The sequence below is a fragment of the Pteronotus mesoamericanus genome, unplaced genomic scaffold (genome assembly GCF_021234165.1).
Source record: "Pteronotus mesoamericanus isolate MK-2021 breed Mesoamerican mustached bat unplaced genomic scaffold, CSHL_Meso_final contig_20, whole genome shotgun sequence".
Lineage (NCBI taxonomy): Eukaryota > Metazoa > Chordata > Mammalia > Chiroptera > Mormoopidae > Pteronotus > Pteronotus mesoamericanus.
Window position 1 is genome coordinate 80,231,385 of NW_026555085.1, and position 19,569 is coordinate 80,250,953.

General features: G+C 37.4%; 1 protein-coding gene across 12 annotated transcripts in view; it reads right to left on the reverse strand.

The window, feature by feature from the left end:
• The window catches only part of EPB41L2 (erythrocyte membrane protein band 4.1 like 2), a 214,260-nt gene that overhangs the window by 113,492 nt on the left and 81,199 nt on the right, over positions 1-19,569 (reverse strand). For all 12 annotated transcript variants that reach the window (XM_054569949.1, XM_054569954.1, XM_054569959.1 and 9 more), the window contains 2 exons: positions 9,901-10,385; positions 8,741-8,953 (listed from right to left, as the gene is read on the reverse strand). In XM_054569949.1, coding sequence (XP_054425924.1) covers positions 8,741-8,953; positions 9,901-10,371 — 684 coding nt within the window. In that variant the 5' untranslated portion in view covers positions 10,372-10,385. The remainder of the gene's footprint in view (positions 1-8,740; positions 8,954-9,900; positions 10,386-19,569) is intronic.

The following is a 19,569-nucleotide window of genomic DNA, read 5'->3' on the forward strand; positions in this document are numbered from 1 at the left end:
GCTTCTTCATTAAAAATATAACAGTCCTCCATGATTTTTTTCAAGCAAACGTTGAGATCTCAGTTTATTATCAATAGATGACAAATTAGTATAAAATATAAGTGTAATTTTCACTAACTACAGTGAAAAAATACTTCATATAAAAATCTGGAACAGATGCACAAAGACAAACTAGGCCTTGCATCAAAATTAATGCATGGTTTAGCAATAAGCCCACTGTTACGTAAGCCAAAAGTTACATTAAAATTAAGCTATTTCTGTATTTTTTTTAACTTGACAATAATCATTCTTTAAATATGCAGTTATCCAATATTTATGCTCATAAATATTGTGTGTGAAGCTATTTTTTCCACTTGATACTAACACATACTCTCTTTCCCCCAAAGAATGTAAACTTCAAAGAGAATAATTAGTTTTTGAAATGATGCTGCCTTGGTTCTCTGGACAGAACCTTTCCTTTAATTCCCAAGGTTCAAGAAGGAATAGGCTCAGATGGCCCACAGGAGAATATAGAAAAAGCCATTAAAAGTAGAGAGTAGGGGAAGGAAGAAGGGATATAGATAGAGAGATATGCCAAGATCTATGAATCTATCTACCTACCTATGTTAAGGGAAATCATCTGAGAAGCAGAGATGATGTTAGGATACCAAACAAAAATATCTCCAAGAACTACATGTCTTGATTTAGAAAAAAAATATTAATACAGTAACATCTATATTAAATGGTTTAAAAGGGATCCTTTCACTGATCAAATGTACTGGCAGATAACAACAGGAAATGGCCTAACTTTCCCAATGCTCTATCACACTGATAAAATCATATCTATAAAGACCACTGATACGCATCTTGACCAACACAGTGAATAAAAAGTCCCCCTTAAATTCCTGTAGCCACATAGCTATCTATCATGTCCTAAAATTTAAATAGCTTTCTTACCCCTTCTAGTACTTCTATACTAATGACTTGACAATCTCTGGTCCATTTCTCCCCCGCTCCCTTTGGTTCCATGGATCAGTTTTGATCTTCTCACCCTGACATTTGAGGCTTTCTAGAACATCATCCTACTCTACAAAAAGTTCCCTCTAAATCAGGCCTATCCAATTCCTCAGACTTCCTGCATAGGCTGTGCTTCCCTCTCCTGTTCTACGCACCCTGAGTGAAGACACAGACTCTCTTCAGGATGCATGCTATACTCTAAAGGTGCATACAGAAAGAAAAAATAAAACAACTATAGACGCTGAAAAGCAATGATAGACGTAATCTTTAATGACAGTAAACAGGTAGAAACAAACTTAATCTCTCTAACCAAAGAGTGTAAAAGTATGCATTTCCACATTGCATTTATCTTCCTTGAGTGTTTGCAAGTTCATTAATAACTACATTTTCCCACAATGTACTTCCCCATATAGTCCTCAGACACCAATTTCCGGTACAGAGCTATAGAACTACAGATAAACTGCATCAGCATATCACCCAATCTGTCTGTCTAAGGTCAGCACTGGAACTGGGAAACATGAGAGCACTCAAACCGCGGGACGGCTGCCTTTGAGCTCTACACCTAGAGGTAATAACAGCACGTCTGATGAGTCCTGGACCCATACTAATGACACTAAGCAAGCCATCTGAGAACCGAAACAGGAAACACTGGTTAAAAGAGAAATTAATCAAAACAGGGAATACAAGTAATAATGTCTGTATGGTTATAACAACTACTATGTCACAGATGAATTATACCCAGTGGTCAAACAAAGTCGCTGCCTGGAATTCCAGTGAACTGCTGGTGCGTGACACCTGCTGTGCAGGCCCATCGCTACAATCTGCTCAAGGTCTATTTTGTTTTGTGTTTGATAGAAAAAAAGGTTTATTCAACACATTTCAAATGTATCCACTGTCCTCAGAAACTCATTCACAAGTGATATATTAAGTAAACACTTATTAGCTGAAAAGAGAGTCTGTCTGTAAATTAATACAGTCATTAAAAGAAAGACCCCTATGCTTTCCCAACTAATTTAAGCTGTAGTGACTTAAATGAGTACACTGCTGCTTCTAACTTTGGACACGTTCTCAACTGTCCTTTGAGTCACACAATGACTTCATTTCCCATGGTTGGTAGAATCAAAGAGGGACCAGTGCCACAGATAAGAAATGGCTTTATTTCGTACCATTCCAAAATGAGATCAGGCATCCAACATGTAAGTGCTAAACAAGACGGGAAAGAAGGAGGTAGGCATGGTGATTAATGTTAGACTTTATTAAAAGTCAAGTATGCCTACAAAACACTTAAGGGCCATTCCTAAAGAAAATTTAAAAATAAAATAAAAGGGAAATAAATGCAAGTAAACAAACAAACAATGAAAAGGCCACCCAAACTTAAATGACCCTATATAGCCACATATATTATATGAAATAAATGGCTTAAATTCACAAGTGAAAAGAAAGAATCCTCAAATGGTATTAAAAAACATGACCCCTCAAAGACATAAGGACACAATGTTTAAAAGCAAAGGAAAAAAAAAAAAAAAAGAAAGAGCCAAAAAATAAAAAGTCTAGACCAGTTACTTTCAACCGCTAATGCCGCAAGAATTTTTAAAACATGCAATACCTGACTATTTAGACAAGGGCGCTGACCTATTTTCCCTTAGATCGTCAAATAAAAAAAATGACAACAGCCAACACAGCAATAGTTGCCGGGTGTGAATGAATCAAAATTATACCTATTTTTTGTCAGATCAGCAAAAAATACATTTTTTTTTAGTGTGCCACAGAATTTTAGTAATTAATTTATGTGTGCCATGAGATGACAAAAGGTTGAAACCTGCTGGTCCAGACAAATGCTAACCAAAATAGAGCTAGCAAAGTTAATATGAAATAAAAATTTGAGGTACTGTGAATGTAAAAGGGGCGAGGACCCAAGGGTATATGTATGCCCATATAGTCTGTATATGTATGCATCTAATACAACCTCAAATTTTATAAGCATAAACTTCAGAATACAAAGAGAAATTGCCAAATCAACCATTACAGGGAAAGATTTTAACATGCCTATATGCAGTTAAACAATTAATGGAAACAGAGACATTACCAACATAATTAGTAAGTCTGGTTGAGACAACAAAACTAGAAACCTGTGCCAACAATGAAAAGATAACATGATTTTCCAATATCAAAAGAACTGTTATAAAAATTGACTATATATTAGGCTGCAAATTAAGTCTTAAGAAATGCAATAGAATCTCTTTCTTAGACCATATTCTATCTACCTACAATGTAATAAAACAGAAATCTGCACAAAAGAAAAACACAAGACATGCACACATATATGTATCCATAAACACATCCACACTCTGGAAATTTTTAAAAACACACTTATAAAAACTTCAGTGGTCAAAAATGACCCATAATGGGATGAGAAAATATGAAGAACTAAATAGCAATAAAAGCTCAATATTTCAAAACTTGTATAATTAACAAGAGGTACCTGAAGGGAAAATTAGAATCATGAAAGTATTCTTTTGTTTGTTTTAATATTCAACTCAAAAAACTGGAAAAAGAATAAAGAAATCCCAAGGAAAAAAATAAAGAACAAAAGGGAACAAAATATTACAAAATGTAAGAGAAACACTAAACAAAACTAAGTTGTTTCTTTGGAAAAAAAAGATTAAAATAGTTAACTCTACAGAAGAGTGATCCAGAAGAAAATGCACATAAATCAAAATCAAATAAATAAATCAAAATCAAATACACAAGATAAAAATATTTATTAAAAAATAAAACTTCATGCCAATAAGATTTGTCAAGTTAGTCAAAATGGATAGTTTCCACCGAAAATATGAACTACTAAAACTGACTAAAACCAAAAAACAAAAAACAGACTATAAGGAAATTGAGTCAATTATTTAAAAATATATACCCTCCAACGCTACTATTCCCACAAAAAGGCCATCAGCTCAAGACAATTTTAAGGCATGTTTTACCAGATCTGCAAAAAACAGTTAATCCCTAACTTAGCCAAGCTATCACAGAAAATATTGGGAAGAGCAACTTTACATGACTAGCATAACCCAGGTAAAATTTGATGAAGATAGTTTGATAAAAGAAAATTAAAGGTAATATATGCAAAAACTCCTAAAAAAAGTGAATACCAAATCATCACAAACAAGTAGTATTTATATTACAAATGTTCAAAGATGGCTTAACATTAGAAAACATGAATGTGAATTACAACATTAACAGATTACAAAAAAGTAAGATCATCTCAGTTGATGCGGATATATGATAAAATTCACTATCAATTCCTATCTTTCACTGTCCATGAAACCTTCCTAGTTTCACTCTTAAAAAACTAGAAAAAGAATATCTTTAATCTGAGAAAAAATACCTATTTTTTAAAATCTTAGTGCAATCCTAGAAACCCATATAAAACTTACAGAAACGATGCTCAGCTTCATCAGTTGTAAATCACAGTATTGTTCCCATGTTTTCAATGATTTACCAGCCTCTTCCTTTGAGGAGATCAAACTTGCCCACCTATTGTTATCAGCCTTAACCACGACTTGCTTGGCCAATGAGATGTTAAGTGAAAGTGATCTATACCACTTCCAAGAAGAAGAGTTAGTGTGGTTCTGCTGTGCTTTTTCTTCTCCCTCTATTGTACTACAAGAACAGCAGGTCCCAGGTAAAGGCTATACCTTGAGTCTTGGTCCGAAGACCAAGAAGACATGGAGCAGAGCCACAGCCAACCCACCAGGGGCATATAACATGAGCAAGGAATAACCCATTTTTGTAAGTCCAGAATATTTCGAAGCTGTTCGTTACTACAGCATAACCTAGTGAAAGTTGACAATGATCAAATAAATGCAAATTGAAATAGTGAGACTCTATTTCACATCCATTTGATTGGTAAAAATTAAGGTCTGATAACAGGAAGTGCTGATGACAACATGGAAAAACCAAACACAGTTGCAGTTGTTGTTTGCAACTTAAATTGGCACAACCACTTTGTAGATCAGTTTGGCACTATCTGGGAAAACTGAAGAAGTAAAACTCATCAACCTAGTAATTCCACTACGAGGTGCCTACCCTGACCTCTTGCACAAGTAAACAAGGGAGTATGCACAGCAGTGTTCACTAAAGCACCAACTGTTATATAACACAAAGATGATGTGCCTCAGTAGGGAAATGGATAAGCTGGTTTAGTCATTCAGAGCACTATTACACAGCAGCTGAAAAGAATGAAGTAGATTTGCACATCATAAACAGACACAGGGAGAACAAGACAGGAGAGGCAGGAATGAGACTGTAGCATGCAATGTCCTTAATGTTTTATTTCTTGTGAACATGAAATTGTCTCTTTTATTGTTTCTATATTTTGTACTCCTAAATATATCGTGACTTTTTTTAAAAAAAAGAACAAAAATAAAAACTCCTCAACCTAATAAGTGAATTTGGCAAAACAGCAGGATACAAAGTCAACATTCAGAAATCAAAGGCGTTTTTGTACACCAGCAATGCAATAGAAGAAGAAATCAGAAAAAAAAGAAAATACCATTCGATATAGCAAGAAGAAAAATAAAGTACCTAGGCATAAATTTAACCAAAGACGTAAAAGACCTGTATGCAGAAAACTATACAACATTGAAGAAAGAAATTAAGGAAGACACAAATAAATGGAAGCATATACCGTGCTCATGGATTGGAAGAATTAATATCATCAAAATGTCCATACTACCCAAAGCAATTTATAGATTCAACGCAATCCCTATTATGATACCAATGACGTATTTCACAGAAATAGAACAGACATTTCAAAAATTTATACGGAACCATAAACAACCCCGAATAGCCTCAGCAATTTTGAGAAAGAAAAACGAAGTAGGAGGGATCACAATACCGGACATCAAACTCTACTACAAAGCCACTATACTCAAAACAATCTGGTACTGGCACAAGAACAGACCCAGAGACCAGTGGAACAGAATAGAAAGCCCAGAAATAAGCTCAGGTCTCGATGGGCATCTAATATTTGACAAAGAGGGCAGAAGCATAAAATGGAGCCATAATAGCCTCTTCAACAAATGGCGTTGGAAGAGCTGGACGGCTACATGCAAAAAATTGAAATTGGATCATCAGCTGACACCATACACAAAAATAAACTCAAGATGGATCAAAGACTTAAATATAAGTTGCAACACCATCAAAGTCCTAGAGGAGAACATTGGCAGGAAACTCTCAGATATCCCACGCAGCAATTTTTTCACTGATACGTCTCCTAAAGCAAGGGACATAAAGGAAAGAATAAACAAGTGGGACCTCATCAAAATAAGAAGCTTCTGCACGGCAATAGAAAATATCAGCAAAATGAAAAGGGAGCCAACCCTATGGGAAAATATATTCACTAATGATACATCAGATAGAGGTTTGATCTCCAAGATATATAAAGAACTCACTCGACTCCACTCCAAGAAGACAAAAGATCCAATCAAAAAATGGGCAAAGGACCTGGGCAGACGCTTTTCCAAGGAGGAGATACAGAGGGCCCAGAGGCATTTGAAAGCATGCTCAGCATCACTAGCCATCAGAGAAATGTACATCAAAACCACCATGAGGTACCACCTCACACCGGTCAGAATGGCCATCATAAACAGATCAACAAACAACAGGCGCTGGCGAGGCTGTAGAGAAAAGGGAACCCTAGTACACTGTTGGTGGGAATGCAGACTGGTGCAGCCACTGTGGAAAGCAGTGTGGAATTTCCTCAAAAAGCTGAAAATGGAACTGCCTGTTGATCCTGTGATTCCCCTGCTGGGACTATACCCTAAGAACACCAAAACACCAATACAAAAGATCCTATGCACCCCAATGTTCATAGCAGCACAATTTACAATAGCCAAGTGTTGGAAGCAAACTTAATGCCCATCAGTAGATGATTGGATCAAAAAGTGATGGTACATATACACAATGGAATACTACGCATCAGAAAGAAAAAAAAAAACTACTAAACTTCTTGACAGCATGGATGGAACTGGAGAGCATTATGCTAAGCGAAATAAGCCAGGGGGCAAAAGACAAATACCATATGATCTCACCTATAAGTGGAACCTAACCAACAATACAAAGATGCAAGGAAAATAAGACCAGCAACACTGAAAGAAAAGAAATCAACAGAGACAAGAGGGAAGGAGGGAGGGGGGTGGGGACAAGGAAGGGAAGGGGAAAGTCAAGGAACATATAGCAAGGACTCATGGACAAAACCAAAGGGGAAGAGCTGAGGGAGGGAAGGAGGGAGGGGGCAAGGGAAAGTGGTGGGGGGTTGGCAGAGACAAATGTATTTGAAAAAATAAATTAAAATAAAATTTAAAAAAATAAATAAATAAAATGAGAAAAAAAAGAGAGAACAAAAATAGATTTAAACCATAAAGCACGTTTTTCAGTCTTGAGGTTTAGTGATTATAAAGAACTGCAGAGATGACAGGGGTCTTCCAGGTTATCTAATTAATACTATACTTCTATAGTCAGTTTCAGGGGCTCAGTTTGGCCCAGAGAGACTGAATAAATGACTGAAGGTCATGTAATAAGTTACAAAGTTGGTTCTCAAACTCTAGACTGCCTAACTTCTAGGATAGGTAGGAAAAATGAGGGACATGTGGTCACAAGCAATGTAACTGAGTTAAGTTCAGAAACCCATTCTATTGTTTTCCTTACTGCTCCCTACTGCTGAGACACACAGTATCATTTTCTCTCTCCTTCCTCTCTCTTTTTTGAGCTGTATTATTTATCCTCTTTTGCCACTCTTTTTCTTGAAACAACTGAAATATCAGAACAGTTATCAATAAATGAGTAAAAAGTTCTAGATAACTAATACAAAGATAAAGGCAAGGACCATGAATCATTTATCTTAGTTCAGTGGTCAGGTTCATGATCTCCGGAGTCAAACTGGGGCTGGAATTCAGGCTCAATCACTAGCTAGCTATGAAACTTGAGGCGAACGACTTAGCCTCTATAAGCCTAACTATAAGCTTACACTCCCTATTGTAACACTGGCAACACTCATAATACCTACCTCATATAGATTCTTATAAATATGACATGAGATAATCCATTCAAAGCTCCTCACACAGTTCTTCAGTAAATATCGTGTATTACTATATATTATATAAATAAAGCAATTTACCTATGAAAAGCAGCAAACTCTTATGATTAACGTAAGATTATAAGGTGCCAGATACTTTTAAAAAATACAGTGGTATCAATCAGTATCGGTGCTAATGAATTATGTGCTTTAAAAATTACAAGTGGTTTTTAAATTAAATCTAAATAAATGAGCTAGATGTTAAATCATGATCTGTCCCAGGATAAAAACACTTGGGGTTAAAGTGCTGAAATTTCATGACTGAAATGTCAACCTAGGGCTACCATTTTTCGTCAAGCGAAGTAGCTTATAGCCGGAGGTAATATTCAAACTGTTTTAATGCCCATTCAGAAGAGATACCAGACAATATACATGACTGGTGCAGAATGGCAGAACATCAGCCCTGCTTACCCTTAAGGGTCAGGAGCTATTGTTTGTGATGGAAATGATGATCCTCTTCTATATTTTCTCATTTTTTAAATGTAAACTTGTGACCAACTAATTCAAAGGAACACAAAAGTATATTTGTTGTGCCAAGCCACAGATGAGGGCAGACTGCACTTCTGCTTGCATTCACAGGTCAAGAGAGCTCTCGGGGGTTCCCCAACTCACCTCCAGGTCACAGCTGTACTCGGTGCCATCGAGGAGGGTCACTTTACACTGGACAGTTTTGGCCTTTTTGGTGGCCTTCTGAGCAGCCTTCTCTGCTTTTAGCTCATTGGTCTGCACTTCCTTTGTCTCCCTCTTTGCTGTTTCTTCTGATTTGTCTTCCTGTATTTCCTTTCCCTTCTCCTCCTCTCTCTCCTTTCTTACTTCTTCAGCAGGCTGTGATGAAAAAATGAAGTTTATACTACTAAAGTTCACCAATTTGCAAAAAACAACAAATTAAAAGCAAAATCCTAACAAGAATGGTGATTGTTACAAACACTATAAGCCTAAAATTTCAAGACTTCAAATGTTCTCTAGAAAGAATATTTCCGCACATCTTCCTTCGCATAGTCCACTGCCAATTTTCTCATTTTTGCCAAGTTGATAATTTGAGCATTAAATGAGCAAAAGAAACTACATCCTGGCAACTGCAATATAAATATCATTTCAAATAACATTTACAATTATAACCTCAAGACCATAGCAAAACCTAGGCTTCATTAGGCAAACAAAATGCACACACATACCCCTCTATTTCTTCCTACTCACTGAACACTTAAATAAATCAAATCGAGGAGGTATAAAAGTGTGTATCATACAAAAGAAGTGATGCCGGGGTTCTTGAGAGTATGCATTTAACCTTAAAAGAAACAGGCAGACTGCCTTGACTGGTGCAGCTCAGTTGGTTGGAGCTCTGTCCGGCAAAGCGAAGGGTTGCCAGTTCGATTTCTGGTCTGGGCACATGCCTGGGCTTCAGGCTCAGTCCTCAGATGGGGCATGTATGAGAGGCAACCAATACATGTTTCTCCCTCACAACAATGTTTCTCTCCCTGTCTTTCTCCCTCCCTTCCCCTCTCTCTAATAAATGAATAAAATCTTTATAAAAAAATAGAAACAAATTCTTTATGGTGTACATATATGGTAGATTTTTTTTTTGCCTTATTATTTTGGAAACTTTTAAAAGGAATAACAGGAAAAGGCTGTGGTAAACCACTCCAAGACCCATATTCCAAAACAGTATCTTAAAGCAAGAAGTGCATAAATGACCCAAAGCAAACAAACCCCTTTGTTGCGTGGTCACAGCATCAAGCTCTCATTTCTAGACAGTGACTTCACAAACATACCTGTGTCTCAGGACTGCTCACCGGAGGTTTCTCTTCCTTGACATCAACTTTAATGACCTGCTGTTTTCTCTGAGCTATTTCTTCAGCATCACCCTTGGCCTGCCTTTCTTCTTCAGGAAGAGATTCCTCTTTATCTAAAACCTGTTCTTCCACAACAGCTTGGGTAGGCTCTTTCTTATCTCCTCCATCTTTGGCCACTACTAAGTTATAGGACTTTTGTTTCTTAAGCCAAGGGGGTATGAAGCGAGAAATGCCCCTACTCTCAGATGGATCCTTCTGCCTTTTCTGGCGGTGGGGACTACTTTGGCTTTTAGCTGAAGGAGGTGACTTGGAATCTTTTTCCTCCTCTGGATCCGATGATGGATTCTGCTGATTTTCTGCTACTTCTTTAGGTTTCTCCTTGGTCGCATCTGCTCCTAACTGGTCAGATTCCTTCTTCACTTCAGACGTGGAGCCAACTTCAGTAGTCATGGTCACGGCTTATGCTGAAACAAAACAAAATCACAAAGGGGTATTTTACAACCTCTCCTAGTTCAGAGGCAAGAGACATGGTAAAAAAGGATGGGAAAGGTAACAGCAGAGAGATGATGGGAATGAAACACCCATAGAGAAATGAGGTTAATAAACACAAGCCAAAAATGGAGGCTGCTGCTCTAACTTGGAGAATTCTCTATCGGAATCAAAGAACCCAAACTAGCATCACAATGGAATTCTGATTCTGTACAGATAGAACTTAAAATTATCAAGAGTTCTAGAGTGATTACTTACATTCTATTTCATCTAGCTATACACAATAATAATTCATACCAAAATCCAATTTTTAAGAAAAATTACTTTTCTCTATACTTGGTATCCCTTACTCTACAATAAAAAGTATCACTGATGATGTTAGAAAGTACTGAGACATCTTTCACTGAAATTTCACATATTAAAATTAAAATATTAGGTATTATAAAATTAATGTTAAATATTAGGTGCTTAATAGTGAGAAAATTATATCTGTAATGTTCATATTCTTCTTTGTTCCAATATTAAATCCCATAACTCATCATCACTATTCCAGTGCAAAAGACAGTCTTCTGGTAAAGGTACTCAAACTACGATCAGAACTCCAAAACTCCATCCCACCCAACCATGAATACAGTTTCCTTTGTGTTTGCCTTACAAGAAAACATCCAAAGACTACTAATCTGCACCAAATAAAAACATTATATGGGTGGGGGGAAAATAATGCATCTAATAACTGATCCCATCACAAATAATGAAAACCAAATTGAAATTAAATCTGAATGTAACCGGTTATCTACATTTTACACAGGCAAAGAGGGACTTTTAAAGCATAGCAGCACCACTGACATAAAAAACAATCTGCAGGAACGACAGACTCTCCTCTCTTACCAATGATTAAAGTGCTCAAAGGCCTGGCACCCTGACCAACGGGAACTTTCCCAGCACTCTTCAAAAGTGGCAGAAACTTGAACAGTTCAAATAATAAAATACACTCTTTAAAGTTTTACTGAAATATTATTCACAGACCATAAAATTTACCCTTTTTCAATTATCCAGTTAATGGTGTTGAATATATTCATAGGTTGTACAACCATTACCACTATTGAATCCTAGAACATTTTCATCATCCCAAAAAGAAACCCTGTGTCCATGAATAGTTACCCTCCATTCTTCCCCCTCTCTGCAGCCCCTGGCAACCACTAATCTACTTTCAGTCTTAGAGGTTTGCCTATTACACACATTTCAAATAAATGAAATTACATGTATATGACATGTGGCATTTTCACTTAGTATGTTTTCAGAAGTCATCTGCTGTAGTGTGAACCAGCATTACACTTGTTTCTTAAATTATTCACCATCTTTTGACAAACATGGATCCAGTAAGAGTCTGGTATCCAGCATTTATAAAGAACTCTATAACTCAACAACCACAAAATTAAATAAGTAAGTAAATAAATAAATAAAGAGCAAAGGATTTGAGTAGACATTTCTTCAAAAGACATATACAAATGGCCATAAGCACTTGAAATGATGCTAAAAATCATCAGTCATTAGGGAAATACAAATCAAAACCACCATGAGACACCACGACTTCACATGCATTAGTATACCATAATCAAAAAGACAGATGGTAACACGTATTGGTGAGGATGTGAATAATCTGAACTCTGAACGCTGCTGGCAAAACTGTAAAATGGCACAGCCACTTTGGAAGATTATTTGGCAATTCCTCAAAAAGTTAAAACAAAGTTACCCTATGATCCAGCAATTTCACTCCTAGGTATATACCCAAAAGAAATGAAAACATGTTCACACAAAAAGTTGAAATGCATGATCACAACAGCATTATTCATAATAGTCAAAAAATGGAAACGATCCAAATGCCCAATAGCTGGCTAAATGAATAACCAAAATATTGTAAGTTTTCATACATGAAATACAACAGAATGTTAGGTAATGAAAAGGAATGAAGTACCGATACATGCTGCCACGTGCAACCTTGAAAACATTATGGTAAGTGAATAGGTCAGCTACAAAAAGCCACATCCTGCATAATCCCTTTAGATGAAATTTCCAGAATAAGCAAATCCACAGACACAAAGTAGATTAGCAGTTGCGAAGGGCTGGAATAGCGAACAACTGCTAATAGGTACAGGGCTTCTTTTGGGGGTGATAAACATGTTTTGTAAGTAGACAGCGGTGACAGTTGTACAACCTTGTGAACATACTCAAAGTCACTCCACTGTAAACTTTAAAAAATAATTTTAACAATGTTACGTCTAATATGCAAGCATAAAAACATTCCATCAGCCTATATTTAATGAGCCCCTACAATGTGCCAAGTACAGGGCATATGAATAAAGACTGTCTTCAAGTTGCTGAGGGAGTAGAGGGTACAGATAAGTCAAGAGCATGTTGCTTAAAACCACAGGACAGACACTTAACCCAGATTAGGGGAAGAGAGTCATCAGGCAAGACTTCCTGCAAAGGTTGACATTGTGTTGCTTTAAAATCATGTCCTCATTATTCAGGCAAAGGAATCAGGATATGAGGCATATGCCAGGCATAGGGGAATACGGAAACATGAGAATACTCTTCCCATAGAAAACCACAAGTACTAAACAATAATACATTGTACAAGTTAAGTAGGATCGTGTAAGGAGGGATAGGAAGAAAGGAGAAACGTGAATTATTAATGATGAAGTAGTAGTAGCAGCAGCAGCAGTAATAAGCAGAAGCCAGAACCTTAAAATTTTGTGTTGATTTAAAGGCAATGAGAATTCATACAAGCAATGTAAGTAAAGGAGTAATGTAATCAGATTCACATTTCAGATAGCCCAACCTGGCTGGAAAGTAAAGGAAGAGAGAAAAGGCTGATGTACAAAGACATCCAGAACACTGTTGCAATAATCCAGGCATGAGAAGAGGAGGATCTGTCTGTATTACAGCAAAAGCAGTGAGATAAAGAGTAAAAAAATGAGTCCAATGGTAAAGAGGGACATGGGGCATGACATGGTGCCCACACCGAATATAGCAAGTCCAAGAGAGGAAAGGGTTGAAGAAGAGTCCCAAGTCATAGGAGACTGAGGCGATGGTAGAACCATCCATGGAAATAGAAAACACAAGGAAAAGAGGGTCTGTCTGAAACAACTAAACTCGGTTTTGAATTCACTGCCATTAGAAGTTTGTGGAGGTGTTCAGTCAGCCACTTGACACACGGGTCTTGAACAGAGGCCAGATATACACCAGAGACACAAATTTGGGAGTTATCATATGGATGATAGCTAAAAGCACACATGATACTGACATCACCTTAACAAAAAGTATAGTCTGAGTTTATAGGGTCCTGAAAAGAGCTCTTATCACCACCAAAATATAAGCATCAGGCAGAGGGAAAGGTGTGAGGGCGAGAAGAAATACATAGTGAGACAGGGAGATCAGGGAAAGTAATGTCCTTGAGGGCGATGATATAAATAAGCAATATTCTAGGTAACTATACTATTAGCATATCTAATCTTCTCATTCTTAGGCATTTTTAAATTATAATTCCATACATATTTCAAAATTTGCACTTATCAATTGGATGTCTCTATAATGTATGAATGTATGCATGTGTTTGCAGTAACATCGCTCTGGCCAGCATGGCTCAGTTGGCTGAAGCATCCTCCAGTAAACAGAAAGGTCGTGGGTTCGATTCCTAGTCAGGGCACATATCTAGGTTGCAGGATTGGTCCCCAGTGGGGGGTCATCCGATCAATTTCTCCCTCCCACATCAATGTTTCCCTCTCCCCACCCCCATCCCCGTCCCGTCCCCCTCTCCCTCTTTTCCCCTCGGGTGAGGATTAAAAAACAGTCACCCATTTCTTCCACCTCACCCAACCCCTACCAACAGCAACCACTTCTATGAGGTTGGTTTTTGTGTTTGGGGAGAAGATTCCACATAGTATGAGAGATCACATGGTATCTGTTTTTCCTCTATCTGACTTATTTCATTTAGCATAATGTCCTCAAGGTTATTTCATGTTGTCGTGAATTGCAAGATTTTATTCTTTTTAATGAATAAATAATATTCATATTATAGATATATATATTATATATATAGATATATCTCTCACATTCTTTATCCATTCATCAATCAATAGATACTTCAGTTATTTTCACATCTTGGCTATTGTAAATAGTACTCTGTTGAACATGGGGGTGCAAAAATCTTTTCAAATTAGTGTTTTCATTTTCTGTGAATAAATAACCAGAAGTAGAACTGCTGAATCATATGGTAGTTCCATTTTCAACTCTTTGAGGAATCACCACACTGGTTTTTCATTGTGGCTGCACCACTATTAGGCATTTAAAATTCAAAATCATGTTTTGCAATAAGACCCTTACACGAGTACTTTAACTGGTTCCATTGCAGAGAAAACCTTTATTCTTCTTCTATAATGTACCATTTTCCATGTGCCACTCAATCATGAAATGACTAAGGTTAAAGTCTGAGCATATACTCTCACTACTTTTTGAGAGTTGAATGAATGACCTAGTAAAAACTTAAAAAAAAAATGCCCCAAAGTTGTCAAAGCTAACCAAGGTAAGCAACAGCCAATTACTTGGCTATGAAAATGTGCCTGGAGACTCATCAACTAAAGCTCATTTTTGACCAAAATATTTTAGAAGCAATGAAATTTGAAACTATTAAAAGTATTAGTATTAGTATTTTAATCATAAGAGCTATCATTCATTGCCTGTGGGTCAGACATTGTACATATAACTCCCACTCCTCAAAAACATCCTACTAGGTGAGATTATCCCCACTTTGCAGGTAATCAGCATAGGAGAAGAAGCTGACTTGCCCAAGGTCACTAGGTGGAGGACCACAGTGCTGTGTGCATCTGTTCTTGCTTGTATTTCAAAATGCAATCACAACTCCACCACTGTCTATGAACAATCAAATCAACTAGAGCCTTAAGTCAAAGAAGGTTCACGCCAGTCTGTAGATATGACTACAGAACAACATGAATCCTATATTATTACTATTGTATAACTAGCCCTGCCCCCTGCTCAAAATTAAAAATTTATAGTGGGTTCCCATCATAGAAAATGATTTTGAAGGCTATTACTTGGCCATGCAATCAAAACTGAGTTAATGGATAGAAACTAAAGGCAAGGCACTAATGCAGAGACAAAGCCATGAAGCCTCACAAAGCAGTACTCCTCAATCACTGCTGTTATTTCAAAAACCTACATTTCAAGAACTATGGTGTGCAAACAACAGAGTATACAGACATGGAACTGTAAAGCTGTACACCTGAAATTTATGTTATTAACCAATGTTACCTCAAAAAGTAACATTGAACCTCAGAGCTGATCGGCATTGCCCATCCAAGTAGATTTCTTTAAAAAATGGAAATGGCTAATTAGATTGTAAATACTCAACAATAAGGGTGGATGTAATTATATGTAAATAAGTACATTCTTAAAATAGTTTTGAGAAATCAACAAAGCTCAAACACTACCTTCTTTGTTGATAAAATGGTTTCTTGAACAAATTACCACCATCAAGAAAACATGTATTATAGCACACCCATTCACCATAATTATCATGCTTGTAACTCTCTGGGTTTCAAAGATGGATAAGCCTTTAAACGCCACCATCCACTAAAATGGAAACTCCTGCAGAAGAACGCCAATCCCTCCCACTGAAAGTAAAGATCCAGAATGCTGGGATCTGTCTTTTCTTTACTGCAGTGTTCCCAGCATCTAGGCTGGCACATAACAGATCTAGGCTGGCACATAACAGATCTAGGCTGGCACACAACAGACGCGAGATAAATATTTACTGATTGAGTGTTGTGAAATTATCTACTCTAATACCCTTACTTTAACTTATCAACAAGGAAACTGAAGCTCTGAGAGACTATTTGCCTGAAATCCCAAAGCTAGATGGGCGAAGTCGAAACCAGAAGTATGGTTTCCCAAACTCCAGCAATGTTCATTCCACTAAGTTTAATTACAAGTACCTAAAAATCCCTCATTATTAAGTTATATAACATACTAAGTAAAGACCTTTCTATTACCATCAACCAAAAAGAACATTGCCGTGAATAGCCAGCCCATTAGAGAAACATTTGTTTTCAACACAATTACCACATTGGCATGCTCCAACTGGATTGATAAAAAGTGTTCATTATTGCAACAGCTCCATGAGAAAGAGCATGAGTCACTTAACATGCAACCAAGCAGAAAACCATCATCAATAGAGGATCAGTACTGGTCAGGTAAGGAGCTGTGTTAAGCTGTGCAAGAAGGGAAGCCATTCTTTTTCTAATGCTTAAAAAAGAAGGTAAATTCCAAGGTGCTGTCTCTAGCCTCACCTTCCCACCCTATTAACATTATGCTGCTGAAAACACTGGCCCTTTATCAAAGCACTAGAGCAAGCAAAACAAAGCAAATGGTTACACAACTCTAGACACTCATACAAATAACTTCAAGCAAGGGGGTTCATGCTAATTATTGGGTCCAGATGTTTCTTTAAGACCTTGAGAGAAGCAGAGTCTGCCTACTTTGAGGCCTCACTGTTAACAAAATCCCTGCAAAGAGAACAGGGTAGGGTGGGTGCTGCTGCCAGCAGAGTGGCTCCCACCCTCTGCTGAGATCACTTGCTTATGTTCATCTCCCCACATGGCCTGTACTCTGAGAGAAGGTCTTTTATTACCCCACCACCTTCCCTTAAAGAATTAAATGTGAGAAAAACAAATACAGCAACCAAAATATAGGAATGATTCAGCAGCTACCTAACTCTACTTGGAACATAGTAAGAGTGATGGTTTTCAAATTCAGTGGCACCTTGGTACTCATGGTTAATTCGTTCCCACGAGTGGCAAGAATGCAACGATTGATGAAGCATTTTCTCTTGTGTGGTGGCATCATGACTCATATAAGTTCTCGCAAGTGCGACAAGTAATAAACAAGCACTAAGTGCTGAAACAATTTTTCTCATCAAAAAATTCTGACAAGTTCTGAAGCTGACTGTTAGTATATCCCTCATATAAAAGGGAGGGAGGAGGAACAAAGGGGAGGAGGAAAGGGAGGAAAGAGGGAAAAAATATCTGCAGAGGGAGAAGCAGTAACAAAACAGGCTGACTTAGAGCAGAATGTAAGAAATTCCTCTCCTTAGTACATTTATTTATCCTAAGTGTCAGAAGGTCTAGAAAATACTATATCCCATATTCATATAAGTACAAATACATTCCAAAGAGACTATTTGACCGTTTATATTGATATTATCTATATGATGAAGATAAACAAGAGTTAGTTTTGAAATAATCCAATGCTGCCCACCCTAGTTACCTTTATAACACATTATGTCACTTTTTTTAAGAGATAAAGGACCTATAAGAGAGAAGGAATATATCTATAAAGATACAAGCGAGCATCTGGTTTAGATTAAACCCATACATACAAAAGAGATGAACTGTAGCCCTTTGCTAGTTCAAGTCCAGGCAGGATCAGGTTACATTCAGAGCATGTATTTCCTCCACCCTTTCTCCTTTTTCGGAGGACCCAAATTTTGTTCAGCTTTCTTCTCTTCTACATGCGTGTCAGTGGAGGCTGGTCTAGGGCAATCGGGGTAGTGCCCCTCCCCATGCTACGAGGACATGCAGAAAGTCTGTTGGTAGGCTTCTGGGAGAAGATTCCTCCCTCTTAAAAGAGCCACAAGGAAAAGAAAGCCCCTCTTTCCCCACTGAGTATTATGTACAGGACTCCTAGAAATGCCGCTGCCTCCCTGAATAATCTGCGAGAGGAGAAGGCCTCAGAAGAGGCATACAGTAGAGGGACACTGGCAAGAGACTCGTGCAGAAGAGCACCAGAGCCCTCAGCGTGTGCCACACGCGGCCAGGTCCTATGTTTGAACTTCTCATTACATGAGACAATATACTCCCCTATGGGTCAAAGGTTGAGACAAGGGTTTTAGTCACTTGCAGTCACCGTTAGGCTCTGCACATTATCTTCTGAGGCAAGCACTGGAAAATGAGCCCTAAGAAAAGGATAGTACATACAGAACCATCTCAGATTAATTACCACCCCTCAGGGGGTTTAATGGCCCTCCTACATAAGAGCCATGATTATCAAAATGTTCAATTATTTCCAGACGTTCAATTTTTAAAAATCTATTATCTGAGTTAATATTAGATAAACCATTGATTCTGTATTCTTAACAACTCTATATAAGAATAAAACAAAAAACAAAAATCTTAGAGGTCATCAAACTGTAAGATTCCCTACATAAACTGGAGGTGGGGTAGGAAAATCAAGGCATAATTTTCAATAATGTCTAATTCTAGTAGTGCTAATAATCTCATTTGTTAAAGCAAGTTCCTGCTACGCCATTTCAGAATTAGGTCAAGAAAGGGATCTGTGCCAGGCAGTATCCACAAATAACTAGGGTCATCCCCAAAATACTCTTTCCTGAAGTGAGGACTCAATATCCAGGTGCTGCGCATGAATCACTAGGGATCCCAATGCTGAACATCATTATTCTCATAATCTAAATGCACATAAGCCTTGTCATACTGGGCACTCCAACAGCATGCACTAACCGAGGTGCTGGCTCTTCATCAATCATGTACACTGAATTGTGTGATAAATACTGACAAACCGCATTTGCTCAAATTCCTTCTCTCACATGAGGACCCAAATTTTGTAATGGCCAAAACTTTCTGTGCGAAGCTAACTAATCTTTGGGTAAAATAACATGGCAGTCTAGAGATAAGTCTGGGAACCAAATACCAGAATTAGAATTACAGCTCTGTCTCTCACTAGCCATGTAACCATAAACAAGTTACTCAGTCTTGCTGCGTTTCAGTTTCCTCATGAGCAAAACAGGGATATAATACATACTCGCTGGTGGCTCTAAGGATGAGATCAGATAGTAAATTCATAATAAATGGTGGACCATCACCAAATAGGAATTCTGTGGGAAAAAAATGAACTATGTCTGTTTTCCACTAAAAATTATAATAGTAATAGTAAGCACAACCTACTTAATAACATAATAACAATAATAAGTAATTACAATGTCAGCAGTTTGCTGAGCACTGTTCTTGAGACTTTGTATGTACCAATTTCTTTCATCTTCACAATTCTTTGAGGTTGGAATTAAAA